Source organism: Podarcis cretensis, assembly GCF_951804945.1.
Source record: "Podarcis cretensis genome assembly, chromosome: Z".
Classification (NCBI taxonomy): Eukaryota; Metazoa; Chordata; class Lepidosauria; order Squamata; family Lacertidae; genus Podarcis; species Podarcis cretensis.
Genome location: NC_137184.1, coordinates 8,420,887 through 8,445,065, shown reverse-complemented (window position 1 = coordinate 8,445,065; position 24,179 = coordinate 8,420,887). Strand labels below are relative to the sequence as shown.

The window sequence follows — 24,179 nt, the reverse complement described above, 5'->3', positions numbered from 1 at the left end:
ACTGTCTCTGATCCTAGACTGATGAATTAATCAATGGTAATAATAATCATCCTTTGATTTCTTAGTAAAGGTAAAGGACCCCTGACCATTAGGTCCAGTCGTGACCGACACTGGGGTTGCAGCGCTCATCTTGCTTTATTGGCCGAGGGAGCCGGCGTACAGCTTCCGGGTCATGTGGCCAGCATGACTAAGCCGCTTCTGGTGAACCAGAGGAGCGCACGGAAACGCCGTTTACCTTCCCGCTGGAGCGCTACCTATTTATCTACTTGCACTTTGATGTGCTTTCGAACTGCTAGGTTGGCAGGAGCAGGGACCAAGCAATGGGAGCTCACTCCATCGTGGAGATTCAAACCGCTGATCTTCTGATCGGCAAGCCCTAGGCTCTGTGGTTTAACCCACAGCGCCACTCGCGTCCCTGATTTCTTAATAAAGGTAAAGGTACCTCTGCCCGTACGGGCCAGTCTTGCCAGACTCTAGGGTTGTGCGCTCATCTCACTCTATAGGCCGGGAGCCAGCGCTGTCCGCAGACACTTCCGGGTCATGTGGCCAGCGTGACAGGCTGCATCTGGCGAGCCAGCGCAGCACACGGAACGTCGTTTACCTTCCCGCTGGTAAGCGGTTCCTATTTATCTACTTGCACCCGGGGGTGCTTTCGAACTGCTAGGTTGGCAGGCGCTGGGACCGAACGACGGGAGCGCACCCCGCCGCGGGGATTCGAACCGCCGACCATGCGATTGGCAAGTCCTAGGCGCTGAGGTTTCATTTCTTAATAGGTCACTACAAAAAGAGTCTGTAAGTGATTTCCAAAGCACAAAGTGCCAGATGGCATAGCATACAAATGGAAGGAATGCACTGCAATAAAACCATTCTAATGACCCATAAGGAAACCCGGCAAAAAACAGCAGCAGAAATCTGGGTTGTATCTAGCTAATTTCTACTCAGATTAGACCCATAGAAATTAATGGGCCTAAATTAGCCATGCTGATTTATTTTAGTGGATACAACCCATTTTATCATAATCTGTCAGATGCCTTGGAGAAGAGATTGATCTTTACTTGGTGCTGAATGGAGGCTGATGATGGCAGCGTGTGGAACATAGTGGCTTGTCCTGCCACTATCCCCTGGAGGAACCCGCTTATCAGCACTGAATCGGAGCAAGCAGATTTTGTGCAGCTTGATGTTTGCCCTGATTTAGCACTAAACTGCATGTTTTTCCTGGGTGAAACACTGGGACAAGCAGACAATCACTTGGACCCATGCCTGGAAAGCATAGGACAAGCTGAGAACTTCTGAGGGTGCACGCTTTCCAGGCACGGGACAAAAAGAAATGTGGATAAGCCCTTCCTTGAGAGAGAATTTCACAAGCAGTGAGCCATAAATGAAAATGTCCTGCTGGTGGACTCATAGCCACTGACAGCCTTATCCTCCCTGCATTTTTCTAAACCCATTTTAAAGCCATTTAAGGTGGTGGCTATCACTGCCTCTTGCAGCAGTCAATTCAGTGCCAGATTTACGTATAAGCTAAACAAGCCATAGCTTAGGGCCCCACTCTCTTGGGGCCCCCCAAAAAATTTAGAGGGAAAAAAAAACCCTGGATGTACATTTCCGGAATATAAGATAAAAAAACAAATAAAACAAAACATGCATACAGTTAGAGCTTAATAATTATTTCACTATTAATATACTTATTCTTAATTGTATTTCACTGTTAATATACTTCTTATTAATTATATTTCAGTTCAACAATTACTTTGAGAGGAAAAACATATTTTGTTATGTGCGAATGGCTTTAGATACCTATTAGGTCCATAAATTACTATATAGCATATATTCAACACAAAAAACAGTGGCAATTGACAAAGGACAGCTGGACATATAAAGGGCCCCATTACCCTCAGTAGCTTAGGGCCCCATCAAACCTAAATCTGGCCGTGAGTGAATTTCATAGTTCAATTAACCACTGTGTAAAGAAGTACTTCCTTTCCCTTTCCTTGAATCTCCCACCTTTCCATTTTATTGAGTGACCATTCTAGATTCTTGTAGGATCAGCCACTTCCCCCATGCTAGGCATCATTTATTCATCTCTGTCAAGTCCTAAGTAACTTCCCTCCCTGTAACCTTTTCTCATCAGAGGAGTTGCTCCAGCCTGCTAATCATTTTCTTTTGTCAAATTTTATGGCTTTTCAATGTGTGTGGGTTTGTTTGTTTGTTTGTTTTTACGTTCAATGAAAGCATTGAAAAACAGGCTTTTTATTCATGCCAAAGACGGTGGAAAAGCACAACTTTTCTCTCTTCCTGCCATTGGGTGCTTCAGGACTTCTCTCTTTCTAGTTGTCCTGATACCTAAAGAACGTAAGTGGCTGGCTCAATCAGGCCACTGGCCTATCTATTCCAGTGTGTGCGCACACACACACACACACGGGCGTGCGCACACACACAGTGCTTTATTGCGGTCAATAGACCCCAAATGCACAGTACAACAATGGTATATATCAACAGTTATTGAGGTGTAAGAGCAGCCTTGCTAGTCAACAAAGGAGCTTCAGCCCGTACCTACTCCAATATTCCAGTACTGAATCCTGTTTTCACATTGGCCACTCAGAGGCCTGTATGAAACTGGCAAGCAGGACCTGAGCACAACAGCCCTTTCCCCTTTTGCAATTTGTAGCAACTAGCGGGACACTAGTGGCGCTGTGGGTTAAACCACAGAGCCTAGGACTTGCCGATCAGAAGGTCGGTGGTTCGAATCCCTGCAACGGGGTGAGCTCCCGTTGCTCGGTCCTTGCTCCTGCCAAGCTAGCAGTTTGAAAGCATGTCAAAGTGCAAGTAGATAAATAGATACCACTCTGTCGGGAAGGTAAACGGTGTTTCTGTGCGCTGCTCTGGTTCGCCAGAAGCGGCTTAGTCATGCTGGCCACATGACCCGGAAACTGTACGCCGGCTCCCTCGGCCAATAAAGTGAGATGAGCACCGCAACCCCAGAGTCGGCCACGACTGGACCTAATGGTCAGGGGTCCCTTTACCTTTACCTAGCATTCAGAGGCACACAACCTCCCAACAGCGGAGGGGAAACATAATAATCTTGGCTAGTAGCCATTTATTGTCTCTTTAAGACTCTTGTGTTTGCCTGAGTACAGGTGAAACTCGAAAAATTAGAATATTGTGGAAAAGTTCATTGATTTCAGTAATTCAACTTAAAAGGTGAAACTAATATAGGCGATAGACTCATGACATGCAAAGTGAGATATGCTTCCACTTCTCAGAGGTCCAATATTGCTCTATTTTGCAATCCTTGTTTTGCTGCTATCATTGAATATTCTAATTTTCTGAGATGGTGAATTTGGGGTTTTCATCAGCTGTACGCCATGATCATCACAATGATAACAAAGAAAGGCTTGACATATCTCGCTTTGCATGTCATGGGTCTATCTCCTATATTAATCTCACCTTTTAAGTTGAATTACTGAAATCAAGGAACTTTTCCACGATATTCTAATTTTTCGAGTTTCCCCATGAACCTGTGCACCACAACTGTCTAAAACTCTTGACCAGCTAATGTACTGCACACACAGCACCACTGGGGCTGCTTTAAGAGGAAGCTTTATAACTTAAGAGGAGCCCTGCTGGGTCAGGAGCACTGCTCCCTCTGACTGGGGAGGCAGAACATAGCCATCATGGCTTGTAGCCATTGAGAGCCTTCATCTTCCGTGAATTTTTCCTATTCTCCCTTAAAGCCATTAAAGTTGGTGGTTGTCACTGCAAGGGCAAGTTCTGTAGTTCAATTCAGCACTGAATTTAGTTCACCCAAACACACACACACACACACACACACACTTTCTTTTTCCATCTGTTTTTTATTGAAAGCAAAGAGCCATTTCTGCATTTTCATCATGAAACTACTGTGGTTTTTCTATGAACAATAACCGCAGGCAGATGGAGAGGTCAAGTGTGCTTGGTTAAACTCTTGCCAGTGCATCCTTTAATAAACAAACAAATCCAGTACTTTCTACAGTATTCCTGGGTGTTGAACCTATTTTTTTCTCTTCTGTTTCTATCGTTTTTAATATCGGGGTCTGAATATTGCAAGAAATGTTTCATTTTTTCAGATTGGGATGAAAATGAAAATCTTAGGCATGGATGTCTTCTATACAGTGGTACCTCAGGTTAAGTACTTAATTCATTCCGGAGGACTGTTCTTAACCTAAAACAGCACTTTAGCTAATGGGGCCTCCTGCTGCCGCTGCGCTGCCGGAGCACGATTTCTGTTCTCATCCTGAAGCAAAGTTCTTAACCTGAAGTACTATTTCTGTGTCAGCAGTCTGTAACCTGAAGAGTCTGTAACCTGAAGCATGTGTAACCCGAGGTACCACTGTACCAGGGGTGAGGAACCTCTGGACCTCCTGATGTCGCTGAACTACAACTCCCATGAACCCTGGCCATTGGCTGTGCTTGCTGGGGCTGGTGGGAGTTGTAGTTCAGCATCATCTGGAGGGCCGAAGTTACGTTTCCATGATTTGAGGGGTTTTCTTTTTCAAAAACAATCTAGTGGTGTACAAATTTAAATAAATAAATAAATAAATAAATGTGTGCTAGATGGTGCCTTCTCTCCCTCCACAATTTTCAACAAGGTACCCTTTGTCAGGGTACCTTGTTGTCAGTATGTCCAAGCTAATAATAATTATAACTAATTACAGTACTTAATTAACTAATTGGCTTATTTACTTAAATAAAATAATCTGATAACAGGAGCTGAAGAGCATCATGAAGGAGGACTGCTCTATTGATCAGGGCAGGGCAGACGGATGTTCATTGTGTTAATATCAGGTCTGGCCAGTCCCAGGGAGCTTGTGGCTGTGCATTAAGTACGACGTTTGGGACCTTTTAGCTTAGAGAAAAGATGACTAAAGGGTGGGGACATGATAAGAGGTGCATAAACTAATACATGGGGTGGAGAAGGTAGTTGAAGGGAGAGTCTTTTTCCCTCTCATGAGTGGGAACCAGAACTCAGGGCTGTCTGGTGGAGCTGAACAGACAAAAGAAATAATTCATATGGCACGTGGTAGAACTGTGGAACTTGCTCTCATGAAATGTGGGGATGGGCATCAAACAGCCTCGGCCCAGTATACCTGAAGGAGCATCTCCACCCCCATCATTCTGCCTGGACACTGAGGTCCAGCACCAGGGGCCTTCTGGCAGTTCCCTCACTGTGAGAAGTGTGGTTACAGAGAACCAGGCAGAGGGCCTTCTTGGTAGTGGCGCCCGCCCTGTGGAATGCCCTCCCATCAGATGTCAAGGAAATTAACAACTATATGACATTTAGAAGACATCTGAAGGCAGCCCTGTTTAGGGAAGTTTTTAATCACTGAGGTTTTAATGTATTTTTAATCTTTTGTTGGAAGACTCCCAGTGGCTGGGAAACCCAGCCAGATGGGCGGGGTATAAATAATAAGTTGTTGTTGTTGTTGTTATATAACTTGGCTAGCTTTAAAAGAGCACTAGACAAATTCATGGGCTGTCAATGGCAGCTAGCTATGAAGCCTATAGTCTCCTTCCACTGTAAAGGTAAAGGTACCCCTGACCAATTGTAGACGACTCTGGGGTTGAAACGCTCATCTTGCTCTATAGGCCGAGAGAGCTGGCATTTGTCTGCAGACAGCTTCCAGGTCATGTGGCCAGCATGGCTAAGCCGCTTCTGGTGAACCAGAGCAGTGCATGGAAAGGCCGTTTACCTTCCCACCGGAGTGGTACCTATTTATCTACTTGTACTTTGACTTGCTTTCGAACTGCTAGGTTGGCAGGATCAGGGACCGAGCAACGGGAGCTCACCCCGTCGCGGGGCCAGTAATTCTTCTCAATACCAGTTGCTGGAAACTGCAGGAGGGGAAAGCGCTGGTGCACTCAAGTACTGCTTGCTGTGAGTGTCCCATGAGCCACCTGTCTGGCCACTGTAAACTTTTCAGAAGACCGTAGTTATTTGTCATCTGTAATGCAAAACAACAGATACAGTCGTACCTTGGTTTTCAAACAACTTAGTTCTCAAACATTTTGGCTCCTGAACGCCACAAACTCGGAAGTGACTGTTCTGGTTTGTGAACTATTTTTGGAATTCGAACAACCTCTGGGGCTTCTGATTGGCTGCGGGAGCTTCCTGAAGCCAACTGGAAGCCGTACTTTGGTTTCTGAATCCAGAATGGATTCCGTTCGGCTTCCAAGGTATGACTGTAATTACAGGGGGCACAGTGCATGTGTTTCTGGTGTTGGCTTCCTGTTTTGCAGCCCAAAGCCCAAAGTGCTCTTGGGTACCCACAGATGCAGCAGTAGGTTCCAGCTTTGAACCACAACATTCCTATAGAGTTTTTGGGCCCTGCTTTTTACGAAGTATTCACATACAAGTTATACAAACAAGCTGGTTATACCCATGTTTCCCAGTGCAATTTGCTTATCAGGATTTTTGTTGTGGTTAGAAAAACAATGGGATAATTGCACTAGAAAGTCTGGAATAACAACCAAATGTGCAAATAAACAGCCTGTCTGGACACTCCCCTTGTTCCTGATGGCAGCTCTGATTCATTATTGTTAAAATTCTGCCATTTTTAGAATGGGAGAATGCTTCATTTGTATTATAGTACCACCAGCTGCAGGGATGCGGTTGGCGCTGTGGTCTAAGCCACAGAACCTAGGGCTTGCTGATCAGAAGGTCGGCAGTTTGAATCCCCACAACGGGGTTAGCTTCCGTTGCTCGGTCCCTGCTCCTGCCAACCTAGCAGTTTGAAAGCACATCAAAGTGCAAGTAGATAAATAGGTACCACTCCAGAGGGAAGGTAAACGGCGTTTTCGTGCGCTGCTCTGGTTCGCCAGAAGCGGCTTAGTCATGCTGGCCACATGACCCGGAAGCTGTACGCCGGCTCCCTCAGCCAGTAAAGTGAGATGAGCACCACAACCCCAGAGTCATCCACGACAGGACCTAACAGTCAGGGGTACCTTTACCTTTACCTTTACCACCAGCTGCACCTGTGGTGGGAGATGAATGGGCACACACACACACACTGAATTTGTGCTGCATGATTTGGGATTGGGGGCAAGGGTGGTAGAGCACCTGCTTTACATGCAGAAGATTCCAGGTTCAGTCCCCAATAGCATCTCCTGGTAGGGCTGGGAATCTCCTCTGCCTGAGACCAGTATAGACAACACTGAGCTAGATTGACCAGTAACCTGACTTGATATGTGCCTATGTTCCTATGTCTGACTTGTAGAATGTTAGAATATTGCAACTCTCTTGCACTAGCCATCTGCCCTCTTGTACTTTGCAAAGCAATATGCACAAAATGTTTGCTATATGAATCATGAAGGAGGAGGAGAATATAAAATAATATTTGGTTCCTTGATTTTACAACCTGTGGCTCGCATAGAGCCAGCATGAAATCTCCCTATCACGCTCAAGAAACCGCTGTGTTTTGGGCTGGGCTGGGCCCTTACAGGATGTGATGCTATTTCAAGGTTACTTTTTCCTACTCCCCACCCCCCTTCTTACTCTCTGGAATTCCTTCCTTATCCTTGGGAATCATTGTAGCTCGTGGGTGGAGCATATTCTTTGCATGCAGAAGGTCCCATGTTCATGTCCTCTTTGAGCTGTGAGAGAACCCCCCGTTTGAAAAGCTGGAAAGCTACTGCTGGCCAGTTAGACAGCACTGAGCATTATGGACCAGTGGTCTGATTCCATATGTGGCAGTGTCCTATTTCCATATTTTGATGAACCATTAATCTGTATCGGTAAAGGTCACTCCCTTTAGCATGATAGGAGCTGTTTTTTATCTAGTTCCCAAAAGACCTTGCCTCCCACCCTTCCCAAGTGTGCATGTGTATTTGTTCACTGCAGAATGACTCTGAGATGGCAACTGTTCTCCAAGAGGCACTGTCTGCTGGGATGTTCTGCTGCATGACACGCATCCACCTGTTCTGCTCCTGTTTCTGTGGAGCTTGCGTTGGACAACTTCCCAGCAGACTATCCTAAACTCTGGTTGCCTGTTCTGTTCCTCTGCTTGTTGCCCCTAGTGTGAAATAGTTATTTCTCCTGAATTATTCTATATTTGGGGTTCACTTTAGGTTAAAACCTGTATTAATACTGAGCATTTGCAAGCACGCAGTTGGAGAACATGATCCAGCCAAGCAGGATAGATTCTGATCCACACACCCCCCCCAGGGGGAATTTTAGCTGGTGGGCAGGGCCTTCCACCTGTCGTTCAATTCACAGTGACTTAAAGCAAATAATGATGATTATTTAGCTGCCCCTAAATACCAGGCGATGCTTTGCATTGCTGGTTTCAGTTCAACCCAGCAATGCAAAGGGATCCCCGCCAGCTTCCTGTAAGCACCAAGTAGCTACCCCTGCCCCTTTTTTTAACCTGCCTCACACCGGGTATCATATATGATGTCAAGTGTAGTGCAGGTAGGTGTTGTCCTGGCTCTCCTCTTGGGAACTGTACTTGTTGCCATACCTGGAAGTTCTGAGAAATTTATTGGTAAGAGTCACTAAAGCATCCCATCCTGGGTCTGCAGTTACAGATGGGTAGACGTGTTGGTCTGCCATAGTCAAAACAAAATAAAAAAATTCCTTCCAGTAGCACCTTCCAGTAGTCGTCAACAGGCTCATCACAGCTATCTGCCAATCACCCAATCCCACCACCCTTCTGAGTAATACCCCTCCCCACCTTCTCACTATATAGAAGGGTCTGGTGGCTTCTGTTTCAGTGTATCTGAAGAAGTGTGCATGCACACGAAAGCTCATACCAAGAACTAACTTAGTTGGTCTTTAAGGTGCTACTGGAAGGAATTTTTTTATTTTGTTTTGGGTCTGCAGGTTATGGGCAGGTGAAGTCCCAGCTGACTATGGTTAGGGTTAGACTCTTAGGTTCTTAACTCCCTGCCGTTGTCGTCGGGTGCTTTTAACTTTCATGGATGAGGTCCAATAACACTAAAAGGAAGAGTTTCATCCACCATTAAAATAAACATGTGTTTTTTAAAAATACATAAATACTTTTGATCTCTGCTGCCCTGCCCCAAAGTCACAAGGTGTTCAGGCCTCCTTCAACTACTCACTGCATGATCCATAGGAAAAGTTGGCCAACACAGGGCTGGACGTTTTTTTACCATGACGTAAGAACTTGGTTTACTGAGGCGTAAGGCAGTCTCTTCTTTTGACTCATCTCATAGGGAAGTTGTGTTTGTGTATATAATTTTTTCCCCTACAAAGTCCTTTTGTCTCTTACGGTTCCCAATTGGCTATTGGTATTAGAAGTTCCCTGGTGGAGAGAATCAAAGAGTTAGAAGGTACTCTCAGAGACTATCTAGTCCAGTGATGGCCAAACTTGGCCCTCTAGCTGTTTTTGGCCTACAACTCCCATCATCCCTAGCTAACAGGACCAGTGGTCAGGGATGATGGGAAATGTAGTCAAAACAGCTGGAGGGCTGAGTTTGGCCAGCACTAATCTAGTCCATCTCCCTGCTCTATGCAGGATCCAACTACAGCTGGGGTGGGGAATCCTTTTCAGCTCAAGGGCCACATTGCTTTCTGGGAAATCTTCCGATGGTCACATGCCAGTGGTGGGTAGGGCCAGAAGCAAAAGTGTGTGGAGCAACTAATGTAAGTGAATTCCTTTCTGCAGCAGGCTAGCTTCGATACGCAGACATATACACGTCCCTCTCTGTTCTCCATCCAGATAAGCAAGAGGCATTGTCTGGGTTCAACATTCCAGCCAGGCAAAAGACACTCTGGGTGTTAAGCAGGGCTAAAGAGGGGATGTCCTAGGGAGAGGAGGGATGGCCTGGAGAGAATTCAGAAGGTCAAAGAGAAAGGCTTGTAGGTTCTCCCAGGGGCATATCTACTATGAAACTAGTGAAGCTTCAGCTTCAGGGCCCCTAATCCTGGAGGGGCCCCAGAACCACACTGCTTAAACGTTTTGGTTCTAGTAGACCAAATTTGAGTTGGACAACTCAAATTGTTTGATTTTTTTGAGGTATATATTCCAACAATCCCAAAGTTTGAGAGTCGGTAGCACAGACGTTGTAAACAACCCCACTGAAGATGATAACAGTGGTTACCCAAACCTCATTGCTGGTTGCTAAGGGGCCCCCATAGCAGTTCAGGCTGTAGGTCTGCCACTGGATTCTCCACCCTTGAAGCACAGAATCCCTGAAGTAGGACTTCCCTGATAAAAGAAGTACAGTGCCCCAAGCACGTTCCCCTTTTCACTATGACATGTTGAAAGCTGTAACATGCCTTTTCCTTTTTCAAAATCTATGCTAGGTTGGAGCATTTGAGATATAGATACAACAACAAGCAGCAGAAGAGAATCCTTTGCAGGGTTGGGGATACCTTTTGCTCTCTTGATGTATCTGGACTCTAATTTCCATTCTTGTCCATTGTCTATGCTCATTGGGACTGATGAGAGTTGTAGCAACATCCTCAGGACACCATGTGGGCTACATAGCCAATGGTTCTATTTGTCCTACTTCCTGCCAAGAACCAGATCATCTCACCACATCCCACAAAAGGGTTGATCTTTTGTATTTCTGCTGTTATATCTGTATGTATTTCTTTAACTTCCAGAAAAGACTGGCAAGGTCCTGGGCGAGTTTTGCCAGTTCTATGAGGAACAGTATGGTGTCTCCCTCTTCAACAGCGTCCGGTATGAAATTGAAGGCAGTGGTGGACCCCAGGCTCAGCTACTGCGCCGCAAGGTAAGTGGACTGAAATATTTGAGGGCAGGGATTGACCACCAACAGTGTTGCTGCTCAAAAAGACAGTAGTTTTATAAGTTGGGTGCATGTAGATGCATCTGGTTGTTTTTGCCATCAACGTTGAAGTCTTTATGATAATGGACAACTTGAACCAGCAGTGAGGCAGCTACTTAAAAAGCAAATATCATGTTGTGTTTTTGTGCTTTTATACTGTAAACCCCTCATAATCCTCGGATGAAGGGGGCGTAAAGGTAAAGGGACCCCTGACCATTAGGTCCAGTCGTGACCAACTCTGGGGTTGCGGTGCTCATCTCGCTTTATTGGCCAAGGGAGCCGGCATACAGTCATGTGGCCAGCATGACTAAGCCACTTCTGGCAAACCAGAGCAGCGCACGGAAACGGCGTTTACCTTCCCACCGGAGCAGTACCTATTTATCTACTTGCACTTTGACGAGCTTTCAAATTGCTAGGTTGGCAGGAGCTGGGACGGAGCAACGGGAGCTCGCTCCATCGTGGGGATTCGAACCGCCGACCTTCTGATCGGCAAGTCCTAGGCTCTGTGGTTTAACCCACAGCGCCACCCGCGTCCGAAGGGGGCATAGAAATTTAATAAATAAAATAAAATAAGTGTCCTGCATTGATGAAAGCTTAGTGAGAATAATACCTCCGTTCTGTGCTTGTCAGGTGGCATCTGGAATACTATTTAGTTCTGAATGCTGCATTCTAAGGAGATCACCAGAGCAGTGTGAGGCGGATGGTGAGGAGCAAGTGCTGAAAGGAAAGCTTAATATGTTTGACCTAGAGAAGATCAGATTAAGCGGAGACATAAGAGTACTCCCCAAATATCTGAAGAGCAGAAGATGGAGTAAGGCTCGTGCTCCGCTGCTCCAGCAGACAGGACTTTAATTAAATGGGGGCAGTTGCAGAGAAGCAGACCTTGGCCATACATTAGCTGAAGTGTCCTAACTTTGGAAGTGGAAGCTTCTTGAACATAAACTATGGCAGAGATGGTGAACCTGTGGCTCTTCAGTTGCTGATGGGCTGCAGCTTCCATCAGCCTCAGCCAGCAAGGATGATTGGAGTTCCCCATCTCTAGCCTAGGGTTAGCAAAAAAAAATGCTGTCTCTTCCTGTCTATAATAATAACAATAATAATTTATTATTTATACCCCGCCCATCTGGCTGAGTTTCCCCAGCCACTCTGGGTGGCTCCCAATCAGTGTTAAAAACAGTACAGCATTACACAATAAAAAAATTCCCTGAACAGGGCTGCCTTAAGATGTCTTCTGAATGTCAGGTAATTCTTTATCTCTTTGACATCTGATGGGAGGGCGTTCCACAGGGCGGGCGCCACTACCGAGAAGGCCCTCTGTCTGGTTCCCTGTAGCCTCACTTCTCGCAATGAGGGAACCGCCAGAAGGCCCTTGGCGCTGGATCTCAGTGTCCGGGCTGAACGATGGGGGTGGAGATGCTCCTTCAGGTATACAGGACCGAGGCCGTTTAGGGCTTTAAAGGTCAGCACCAACACTTTGAATCGTGCTCGGAAACGTACTGGGAGCCAGTGCAGATCTCTCAGAACCGGTGTTATGTGGTCCCGGCGGCCACTCCCAGTCACCAGTCTAGCTGCCGCATTCTGGATTAATTGCAGTTTCCGGGTCACCTTCAAAGGTAGCCCCACGTAGAGCGCGTTGCAGTAGTCCAAGCGTGAGATAACCAGAGCATGCACCACTCTGGCGAGACAGTCCGCGGGGAGGTAGGGTCTTAGCCTGTGTACCAGGTGGAGCTGGTAGACAGCTGCCCTGGACACAGAGTTAACCTGCACCTCCATGGACAGCTGTGAGTCCAAAATGACTCCCAGGCTGCGCACCTGGTCCTTCAGGGGCACAGTTACCCCATTCAGGACCAGGGAATCCTCCACACCTGCCCGCCTCCTGTCCCCCAAAAACAGTACTTCTGTCTTGTCAGGATTCAACCTCAATCTGTTAGCCGCCATCCAACCTCCAACCACCTCCAGGCACTCACACAGGACCTTCACTGCCTTCACTGGTTCTGATTTAAAGGAGAGGTAGAGCTGGGTGTCATCTGCATACTGATGAACACCCAGTCCAAACCCCCTGATGATCTCTCCCAGCGGCTTCATATAGATGTTAAAAAGCATGGGGGAGAGGACGGAACCCTGAGGTACCCCACAAGTGAGGGCCCAAGGGTCTGAACACTCATCCCCCACCACCACTTTCTGAACACGGCCCAGGAGGAAGGAGCGAAACCACTGTATAACAGTGCCCCCAGCTCCCAGCCCCTCTAGACGATCCAGAAGGATGTTATGGTCAATGGTGTCAAAGGCCGCTGAGAGATCCAGCAGAACTAGGAAACAGCTACCATCCTCAATGAGATATGGAGGCTCATAGATTGACCAGTCCCTTTGTACTTGTAATTGCTAGGAGGCTTTGGTGAAGGAATGGGGGACCGGTGGCCCTTCATAAGGTTTTCAACTCCAACTCCCATAAGCCCCAGGCAGCTTGATCAGTGGTGAGGGATGATGGGAAAAGTAGTCCAGCAACATCTGGAGGGCCACATGTTCCCCATCCTTGCTTTAGGCAAACTGCCAGCTCTTGGCTTCATCCTCCTGACTGCAATATGGTGGTACTAATGCTGGCCTACCTTATAGGGCAGTTGTAAAGGCTTTTGAGCATTCAAAATCCCTCAAAAATGCTCATTACTGTTTATTAATATGTATGTGTTGGTTGTGAACCAGTGGTTCAGTCCAGTGCCATTTTGACTCTTTGATTCATATGTGCTGGATGTTCCTTCCCAGTGTGGCATTCTGGTTAGAGAGCTGGACTTGAGGAGTGCCAGGTTCAAGTCCCTATTCGGCTATAAAATTCACTAGGTGACCAAGGGCTGCTCTCTTTTTCTCAGTCTAGTTTACCGCACAGAGTGGAGCTGGTTGTTCTCAAGGGGTAAACTTTGCGCATTTGACAAAAGAGCATAGCAGGATCCCTGCTGGATCAGGTCAGTACCTCAATCTACTCCAGCACCCTGTTCCTACAGAGGCCAACCAGATACCTCTGGAAAGCCCACAAGTAGGAGATGAATGCAATAGCCACTCTTCCCATTTGTGATTCCCAGCACCAGTGTTCAGAGGCAGACCGCCTCTGACAGTGGAGGGGAGAACATAGCCATTGTGGCTAATAGTCACTGATGGCATCCGTGAATTTGTCTAATACTCAACTGTGCAAGGGATGCTGAACCAGATGGGCCTTTGCCCTGATCCAGCACAAGTAATATCTCTGCCTAGCTCTGGGGAAGGAGCGAAGATGAGATCTTCTGGTGGCCTAGGAGACTGCAGGTGCTGCTATCGCTTTGCTGTGATGCTTATAGGTGTTGGCAGGGATTTTTAACTGGGTGGGGCACAAAGTAAAATACTGAAAACACACGAGAGAGAGAGAGAGAGAGAGAGAGAAGGAAGTAGTGCCTGTACATTTTGTCACATGTCTCAGGTTCTTTTTTTAAAAAATGAAATCTAGAAGTCTGGGGATTATGGACTATTCACAGTGGGAAAGCTACCTCCCTTTACCCTCATTCAGTAGATGCCCATGATGCAGTGCATGTAAAGCCCATGACGCTGTGCAGGTGTGTGTACATATGGAAAACCACATGCACAAAGCACTCCTTTTAAGCCAAGAGAGAAACAGCACAAACAGGGCTGAATGGAGTATGAAGTAGCCTATAGCTGTTTTTTATATTAGTCCATAATTTTATGTTACTTTTCGCCTGCGTCAGTTCCCCCCATGCAGACACTTCTGACGACAGCTAGAAATGTCTCTTCCCGTCCCCCTGCTCCTCACAATTAGCTGCTTTTTGGACTTGTTGATGTTAATACAACCGGCTTTTGATGGCTGCCTCTCTTCTCTTCTCTTCTCTCTCTCTCTCTCTCTCTCTCTCTCTCTCTCTCTCTCTCTCTCATTCCGAACCCCCTTCCTGGCAGGCAGCCAAAGTGGTTAATGAGCCATTGTATGCTGAAGTATCCTCAGTTTAAATTTACACAGAGACCCCTGCAAATAGCACTCAGGAGAGGAAGAGGGGATGGAAAAATGGAACAAACCTGAGCCATCATGTTTGGCACACTTTGTGAGAATCAAGGGGAGATGCTGGTGATAGACAGACAAGCCTCTGGGAGTGTTGTGTTGGGAGTGGGGGGGGGGACGATGTGGATGGTGTTACCTGACGTGACTTCTGTTAGCCTCCTGGGAAATATGTGTAGATCTGGCTTCCTCAACCTCAGCCCTTCAGATGTTTTTGGCCTACAATTCCCATGATCCTTAGCTAGCAGGACCAGTGGTCAGGGATGATGGGAACTGTAGTCTTAAAACAACTGGAGAGCCGAGGTTGAGGAAGCCTGGTGTTGATGCAGGGGTTTTTTTTGCTTGTGAAAGGGGCTCATTCTGGGCAGTGGTGTGTAGCTCAGTTGTTAGGGCATCTGCTTTGCATATAGAGGGTCCCCAGGTTTAGTTCCCAGCACTTCCTGATAGGGCTAGAAGAGACACCAAAGTCTCAAATCCTGGAGAGCTGCTCTCAGTCTGTGTAGGCAGTACTGAGCTATATGGGACAGTAGATGGCAACTTCCTATGTTTGTGGGGAAGGGCTGAAGCTCAGTGGTGTAGGACAGCTGCCTTGCATGCAGGTGCCAGGCTGGGAGAGAACCCTATCAGGAACCCTGGAAAGCCAGTTTGTGTAGGGTTAAATGGGCCTTTGATGTGGCCCTGCATAAGACAGCTTTTTATGTTCCTATATTGGAATTAATTAGGGGGCACTAAGGGTGGCAGAGAGCAGTGCTGGAGGTGTAAATGACTGTCAGCTTGGGAAAGCTGGTATCACTGGATCAAGTTAATTTTGTTGAATTAATGAATGTAAACAGTTTTAATGGGATTTTGAATAAATGTGGAATTCATTGTTCCGATTTTGAATATTATCGTGTTGCTATCTTCTTTAGTGGGCTGTTCTGAAAAATGCTTTTTCTAGTGTAGAGTGGGGGCACTGAGGATGAGTTTGCTTGGCAATTTCCCGCCTCCCCCCAGTAGGAATAAAGATGCATGACACCATTATTTTAGGTTAATGGGCTAAAATTAGCCACAACTTTATTGGTTACAGGTGATGAGCGGTATTGGCTTAGGCATTGGTCCTAACCGACTATCCGGCTTCAGCCTGTGTGCTTGAAAATCGGGAAGGGTTAACCACCAGTAGGGGGAGCCCTGCTGATGCACATAAACTAGGAACTCCCCTGGGGTCACTGCTCGGGGGCGTGCCTTAGGCCCTCACCTCCATTGGTTTCGGACAGGGCCACGCCCCCCGGAATCCTTTATCGGACTACCCTTCAATATCTGGGGGTGGTGATGGCGCTTCCTCCCCCCCCCGTCAATCTACATAACAATACCCCTACCAATGCCTAACCGCCAGTACCAAGGAAGTTGTGACGATTTGCTACAAGGTAGGTGAAAAACCAAATGGCTGGTGCCAATTTGCCAAGTGGAAAAAATTCCTACCAGGCCCCTTAACAGCGACCAACCGAGGTCCATAGCAAAGTCAAAAGAGAAACCTTGAAGGGAGGGTGGGTGGGAAACCGAGCAGCTGAGCGGCCAAAGAGGGAGAGTCTCAGCCGCGCCTGTCTTAAATGGGGCAGGCCACACCCCCTAGGCCAGCCGATTGGCTGGCCAGGGGATGACGTGGCCGAGGATTCCCCTAATCACACCGGGGCTGACACCCAGCCCCCGTGTGCATCTTGGCGTGAAGCCCGCAACACCACCTCCTCCCGAGGTTGGAAGTGGCTTTATGAAAAAGTTTGGGAAGCACTGCTCTACAGGGACATTAATGCCCACAAGAGGAGCAATATTCCTCCTTTGCCTGACCAGCCATAATACCCGGATTCCCAGCTTATATTTTTGTAAAAAGAGGCCAGTTTCTAGCATCGTAGAAACTGAGATAGGCACTATTATTATTCTTGGGGTGAGAAACTAACCAGGTCTGCACTTTCAGTGTTTTCCTTTCCCTCCCACCACCCTAAGGAATATTCCCATAGATGCCTGTGCACAGGGAGAAGCTAGCATGATTTTCAGGAGAAGGACTGGGAATAGATCCCAGATTCCCCCCCCCTTTTTTTTTTTGCAAGAGGTGGGAAATCATGCACTTCAAATAAGCACTGACAGTTTTGGTTGTTTTTTTAAGGGCAAGGCAGGAAAGTTTTCTTCCAAAATTTGGGCAGGTCTGTAACAGAACATATAGATTGAGGGGTTCTGTTTCAGACTTTGGGGGCTGGGAAGTAGAGAACTGGGCACGGGGAGGGGTGGCTGGAAAAGGGTCTCACAATAAGGTTCAAATGAATCTTGTTGGATTTAGACTCTTCAGCCAAAAATGGGTCCTAGAGAAGCTCAGATAGATTGATAATAAGAAATCCCTACCTTTTGTGCCTACTTTCTGAAAGAAATGGCATAGAAGGGAGAAAGGGGATACAGAGGGAGGGGTGGGGGAGGAAACCCAGGGATATTTTTTTTAGGTAGCAGAGTTATTCCAGTAAACAGGGAAACAGTTTAAGGTGAGGAGGAACCAAAAGTTGCTGGTCTTTCAGCTGAGCTGTTGGGGTGACCCTGCTTTCCTTCTCTCCCTCTGCTGAACCTGATGGAATGGCTGCTTTCTGGTGACAGATGAGGAGGGGAGGGGCCTTCTAGAGCACAGTCAGGTCATTCTGGTTTCCTTTGGTTTGCACTGGATCCCAGTTCACTCCAGTTCAAGGTGCTGCTCATTACCTAAAGCCATGAACATTTTGGGACCGGGATACTTTGAATGACTGCCTCCTTCAGTATGAACCTGCCTGGTGACTGCATATATTCTCAGAAGTGCTGCTCTACATCCTAACACCTGGAGAGCTACCTTTGCTTGGGACATGGAGCAGAGCCTTCTATATTGTGGCACTCCATTCGTGGAAGCCCACTCCCAGAGGAGATTCAACTGGCCCCATGCTTAGTGTGTATGTGTGTGCATGTTTTAGACAGGGCAGTCTAAATACCTTTTTATTCCAGCCAGTTGTGGATGGTTGTGGGGTTTTTTCTTTGGCTCCGTTTAATTACTTTCTGATTTTATGGTTCGCGTCTTTAATTTTCATTTTGAATGTTGAGAACTGCCTTGGGGGGCTTTTTGAGGCTTGCGTGGTGGCCTGTAAAAGACTTTTGTAAAGAAAGAATGATGCATACACCCATCTAATTGTTCCTTACAACAATAGTTAACTCAATTACTATGCAGCACTGACAAGCTGGCTGGGGATAGTAACCTGACTCAAATATCATGGGGAGATGTACTGTACAATGGTACCTCAGGTTAATAACTTAATTCGTTCTGGAGGTCCATTCTTAACCTGAAACTGTTCTTCTTAACCTGAGGTACCACTTAATAATAATAATAATAATAATAATAATAATAATAATTTATGATTTATACCCCGCCCATTTAGCTGGGTTTCCCCACCCACTCTGGGCGGCTTCCAACTCAATATTAAAAACAATACAGCATCAGACATTAAAAACTTCCCTAAACAGGGCCGCCTTCAGTTGTCTTTTAAAAGTAAAATAGTTGTTTATTGCCTTGACATCTGCTGGGAGGGCGTTCCACAGGGCAGGCACCACTACCAAGAAGGCCCTCTGCCTGGTTCCCTGTAACCGCACCTCGGCGCTGGACCTCAGTGTCCGGGCTGGATGATGGGGGTGGAGACGCTCCTTCAGGTATACTGGACCGAGGCCATTTAGGGCTTTAAAGGTCAGCACCAACATTTTGAATTGTGCTCGGAAACGTACTGGGAGCCAATGAAGATCTTTCAGGACCGGTGTTATATGGTCTCGGCGGCCGCTCCCAGTCACCAGTCTACCTACCGCATTCTGGATTAATTGCAGTTTCCGAGTCACCTTCAAAGGTAGTCCCACGTAGAGCGCATTGCAGTAATCCAAGCGGGAGATAACTAGAGCATGCACCACTTTAGCTAATGGGGCCTCCCGCTGCTACCGCGCCACTGCTACGCAATTTCTGTTCTCATCCTGAAGCAAAGTTCTTAACCCGAGGTACTATTTCTGGGTTAGCAGAGTCTGTAACCTGAAGCGTCTGTAACCCAAGGTACCACTTTATACTGAGTCAGGCCATTGCTCTGTCTAGCTCAATAATGACCACACTGATTGGCAGCAGCTCTCCAGGCTTTAGGACAGTACCTCTTTCAGACTTACCTGGCAGTGCTGGGTATTGAAGCTGGGACCTTCTACATGCAAAGTAGCACAGGGTTCTGTAGGGTGCTGCAAGGGGTGGTAGAAATCGGCAGCTATGGAAATTTGGTGACTGCCCTAAAAAAAGTCTGAAACAAGATTTGGAGTACCCCATAGGCCTTACTTCTAAATATGGAGGACCGGATGGAAGAAACATGGATCCTGTTGGGCCGGAGCCTCTCCGAGATTTGTGGTTCAACATTAAGGACTATCAAAAAGACCGGCAGAGAGGAACTGAGAGAGAATCAAGAGCCTCGGATGTGAGATCTCCAGGCTAAACAGTATATTGGGACTGATGGACACTTGTTGGGGATTGAAACCGGGAAGGGGGAGGGTGGAGTTTGGGAATCCAAAGGGTATATAATTATAATTTGTTCTGTTTTTATTTTTGTTTTGCTATTTGTATGAAAATGAGGAAAGCCGAGGAGGGGAAATTTTGGTCGACCTTAGAAAAACGTTTAAGAATGAGCGATGATGTATAAATATTGAGTAAGTTTGGATAACTAAAAATTGGTTTTTAAAATGGTTTAAATTAAATGAAAATAAGGTTTGCAAAAACAAATTGAGAATATGGAAGAAAAGAGGAAAAGTGAAATAACAACATGTCAAAATAAATTATTAAGTTAAAGTTGAGAAATAAGCATTAAGGACTTGCTGAGCTAACAATTTAAATTGGAATACAAGAAGGGGAGGTGTGAGGAGGTCTGAGAAATAAGTTAAATGAAAATAAGTAAATGGAAATAAGTAAATGGAATTTTATGTGTTTTTAATTGTCTGTAAGTTTTGTATTTTTTGTTACCTTTTGTCTATTTTTGTTTTTGTTTTGTTTTTAAAAAATGCTAATATTCATTTTAAAAAAAAAAAAAAGTCTGCTCCAGGCACCGTTGGAGGTTGATATGCCGCTGGGTATGAGTACACTGTATACAATATACCATATAATTTTGGACTGCCTTCTCTTCGATATTCTTCAGAGAGATCTACTTGTGGCTCCCTTGAAGTTTAAGAACCTGTAATCCAGTATCCGTTGAAGGATGATATACCCGAAACTACTGAGATTGTTTCAGGATATTTAGCCAAGATTTTTAAAGTCAAATTTAAAACTTAATGGTGGCTACTGAGTCTTTTATATGTTTTATGTGTTTAATATGACTGGATTACAAGTGCTTTATGGATAGGTGCTTTTTTTTCTCCCTCTCTTTTATGATTCTGTTGTCTAAATTGTGCCAATAAAGGCTGAATGAATGAATGAAAAGGTGCTGTACCATTGAGCTACCACCCTAGAAGCTTCAATCAAATCTTTAGTCATGCTGTAGGAACATAGGAAGCTGTACTTAGTTGGATTGTTGGCCCTTCTAGGTCAGTATTGTCTACACTGCACTGACTGGCAGCAGCTGTCCAAGGTTTCAGACTGGGTTCTCTGTAAGCTGAACACAAGAGCACTCTCCTTTCCTGTTGGAGCAACTGGTATTCAGAAGCATTGCTGCCTCTGACCATGAAGACAGTATATCCATCATGGCTGGCACCATCTCTGCAGGGTGGTGGGTGCCCAGGCACCCACAAAATTTTCAGTGCAGTGGCTAGTAGCCATACCAATAGCCTTGTCCTCCGTGAATTTGTGCAATCCTCTCTTGAAGCTATACGGTCATACCTCGGGTTAAATATACTTCAGGTTGAGCATTTTCAGGTTATGCTTCACGGCCACCTGGAAGTAACGGAACACGTTACTTCTGGGTTTTGCTGCTCGCGCATGCGCAAATACTCAAAATGACATCACGTGCATGTGCAGACGCGCAAACTGTCATGCGCGGAAGCGGCGAGTTGTGGCACATGCAGATGCGCAGACGTGGGTTGTGTTTGCTTCAGGATGTGAACGGGGCTCCAGAACGGATCCCGTTCACATCCAGAGGTACCACTGTACATCACTGCCTTGTATGGAAGCGAGTTTTTTATTTTAACTCTGAGCTGCGTGAAGATGTGCTTCCTTTGCATTGTCTTGACATTCACTACGCATATTCAGTCGTCCCTTTGATTTTGGAGTGTAGCTTGAAGGGATATGTTGTTGTTTTTATTTCATAAAACTTATACAGTGCTTGATTATAATCAACAATAACAACAACAACCCTCAAAGTTTGCAAAAAGATGGAGTGGATGGAAACACAGTTCACTCAACAGTTCTGTAAATGACGGGGCTGAACCAGCCAGACCCCAGATCTGATCTAACAGTTCTTGAGTGACCACGAAGGCTTTGTGCATTGAGGGCTATGTTTGGTCTTTCTTGAGCATTCTTTCTTATTTGTTTGTTGGGCATGTCTATACATCTTCCTGTCAATCATTCATTCATCCCACACTTTTCATTACGTTTCCCTGTTAACTCCAAACATCATGGACAAGTGGCTCGCAAAGCAAACTTTTTTTAAAAAAAATGTTTTTATTAAAGATTTCATTGGGTTACAAAAGTACATGAATTGCCTCTATTTTCAGGTTGTAGAGTCTTTTCTACGGATCAGTTTCATTCCATGTGAGATGTTAATTTTGCATACAGTTTAAGGTTGGGGGAGAAAAGAGGGGGGAGGGGGTGGTAAATGTACTTTCTTTTACTTAGTGTATGTGTGAGGTTTTTGTGTCAGCATCAGTTGGGTAGGTTCTCTTTCTATTCATTTATTAGTTTTCATTGGAAGTGAGAGAGGTTGGTGGGGCATGGCATGGTTGGTCGCCCTTAGTTGACTGCAGTGAGATTTGTTTGAGGGAGGGGAGGGGGTTGCCATATTGATTCGTATACTGTTGGTGTGTTCTTGTTCTCTTGTTGGGCTGTGTGTGTAATAAAGGGGAGCCACGCCAGGGATAAGGTGTCCTCTTTTATTTGTCCCCATGTCAGTTTTAGTCTGTTGGTTAGCTTTTCTAGTGAGGCTGTTTCCCACACAGTGGTCCATGTTTACTTCTCACAGGTATCTGTGAGTAGGTGGGTTATAATAAGCTCTTTATAGCGTGAGTGAGCATTATTGTCTTGGAAAATATTCAATAAGGCCAGTGATGGGGTAGCTTCTAATACCTGTTTATTTGCATATTTCTTGTAGGACTGCTGTCAAAAAGGGTTGAATTTTGGGACAGTCCCAACACATGTGGAGGTATGTGCCTGCAGAGCAAGGCAGGCTTTACATGTGAAAACACATTTTAAGTTCTCATGCAGGGACAGGAGTTCTTCTCCCACCTCCCTCCCTTTCCTTTGTTTATATGTGACAGAGAGACTGGGCTAAATCAAAGCCAGAGGCTACAAAACTAATTGTTGTTCAGATTGCATTGTTGGCCAAGTAACTATTATTAGTATTAGTATTTTATTTAGACCTTGCCCATCTGGCTGGGTTTCTTTTCTTTTTAGAAAGAAAGACCCCCGGTTGGATTTCACCAGTAGAAGCAGTTGCAATAAAAAGACTAAATATGGATAGGACTTGGGGGAAATATAAAGGCCTCCTTGAATACCATGAGGGCAACATAAAACTAAGAGACAGGCAGGATATTTTTAATTGGATACCTGATTGGTCTCAGTATCTCAAAACAAATGAGAAGTTCAAAAAATATAAGGAAATAGGATTTATTCAAATGAGAAGTTCAAAAAATATAAGGAAATAGGATTTATTCAAGAAAGTTTAGAATTTGAAACACTGATTTTGGGGCCCAATAAAAAACTATATTCTAAATTATATAAGCTATTGCTAGAATGGGAAACTAAAGACGAACTTATAAAAGAAGCAATGATTATGTGGGCTGTTGACATTGGGCATAATGTTTAAATTGACGAGTGGGAAAAATTATGGAAGCAAACAATGAACTTCTCTGCTTTTTACCAAATTAAAGGTAAAGGTAAAGGTACCCCTGCCCATACGGGACAGTCTTGACAGACTCTGGGGTTGTGCGCCCATCTCACTTAAGAGGCCAGGGGCCAGCGCTGTCCGGAGACACTTCCGGGTCACGTGGCCAGCGTGACAAAGCTGCATCTGGCGAGCCAGAGCCGCACACGGAAACGCCGTTTACCTTCCCGCTGGTAAGCGGTCCCTATTTATCTACTTGCACCCGGAGGTGCTTTCGAACTGCTAGGTTGGCAGGCGCTGGGACCGAGCAGCGGGAGCGCACCCCGCCGCAGGGATTCGAACCGCCGACCTTTCGATCGGCAAGTCCTAGGCACTGAGGCTTTAACCCACAGCGCCAAAAAATGCAATACAGATGGTATTTTACACTAGTCAAACTGGCCAAAATGAATAAAAAAGATTCAAAACTCTGTTGGAAATGTCTGGAAGATGAGGGCACATTTATTCGCTTATGGTGGAAATGTGATCGAGCAAATGAATTTTGGGAAATTTTGGGTGTCCAACGAGTTGGTTTTTTTTTTTTTTTTTAAAAAAATACATTTCCTAAGAAACCAGAAACTTCTTGGCATAATTGGGAATGAGTTACACACCCACCCCAAGCCCATTACTTATTCTTATATGCAACAACAGTGGCAAGGATAGTATACACAAGATAAAGGGAGACCCCAGGGAAATAACAAAGGATAATAAATTAATTGAATATGTGAAGCTTGCAAGTATGACATCTGAAGTAAGACCTGTAGATGATAACCAGACGGGGAGTGAGTAGGAATATTTAGGGGAATATTTACAAACATTTGATCTTAAATACAAATTCCAAGTAGGGGATACCTTCTGACCAGCAGTTGACAATAAAGGACACGAGAAGGCTGAAAACAAGATGAATGTATTACTGTATATACAGCTAATTAAGATGTACAAGGGACGCGGGTGGCGCTGTGGTCTAAACCACAGAACCTGGGGCTTGTCGATCAGAAGGTCAGCGCTTCGAATCCCCATGACGGGCTGAGCTCCCGTTGCTCAGTCCCAGCTCCTGCCAACCTAGTAGGTCGAAAAAAAAGTGCAAGTAGTTAATTAGGTACCACTCGGGTGGGAAGGTAAACGGTGTTTCCGTGCGCTGCTCTGGTTCGCCAGAAGTGGCTTAGTCATGCTGGCCATATGACCCGGAAGCTGTACACCGGCTCCCTCGGCCAGTCAAGCGAGATGAGCGCCGCAACCCCAGAGTCGTCCACAACTGGACTTAACGGTTAGGGACCCCTTTACCTTTACCTAAGATGTACAAA

At 45.7% G+C, this 24,179-nt stretch overlaps 2 protein-coding genes across 2 annotated transcripts in view; one reads left to right on the top strand and one right to left on the bottom strand.

Annotated features, from left to right (window-relative positions):
• The window catches only part of SLC31A2 (solute carrier family 31 member 2), a 543,264-nt gene that overhangs the window by 462,079 nt on the left and 57,006 nt on the right, over positions 1-24,179 (bottom strand). The window lies entirely within an intron of this gene.
• Positions 1-24,179, top strand: part of NIBAN2 (niban apoptosis regulator 2) — a 101,527-nt gene that overhangs the window by 34,531 nt on the left and 42,817 nt on the right. Inside the window, exon 2 of the mRNA XM_079962056.1 lies at positions 10,607-10,737. Within this exon, the coding sequence (XP_079818182.1) occupies positions 10,607-10,737 (131 nt within the window). The remainder of the gene's footprint in view (positions 1-10,606; positions 10,738-24,179) is intronic.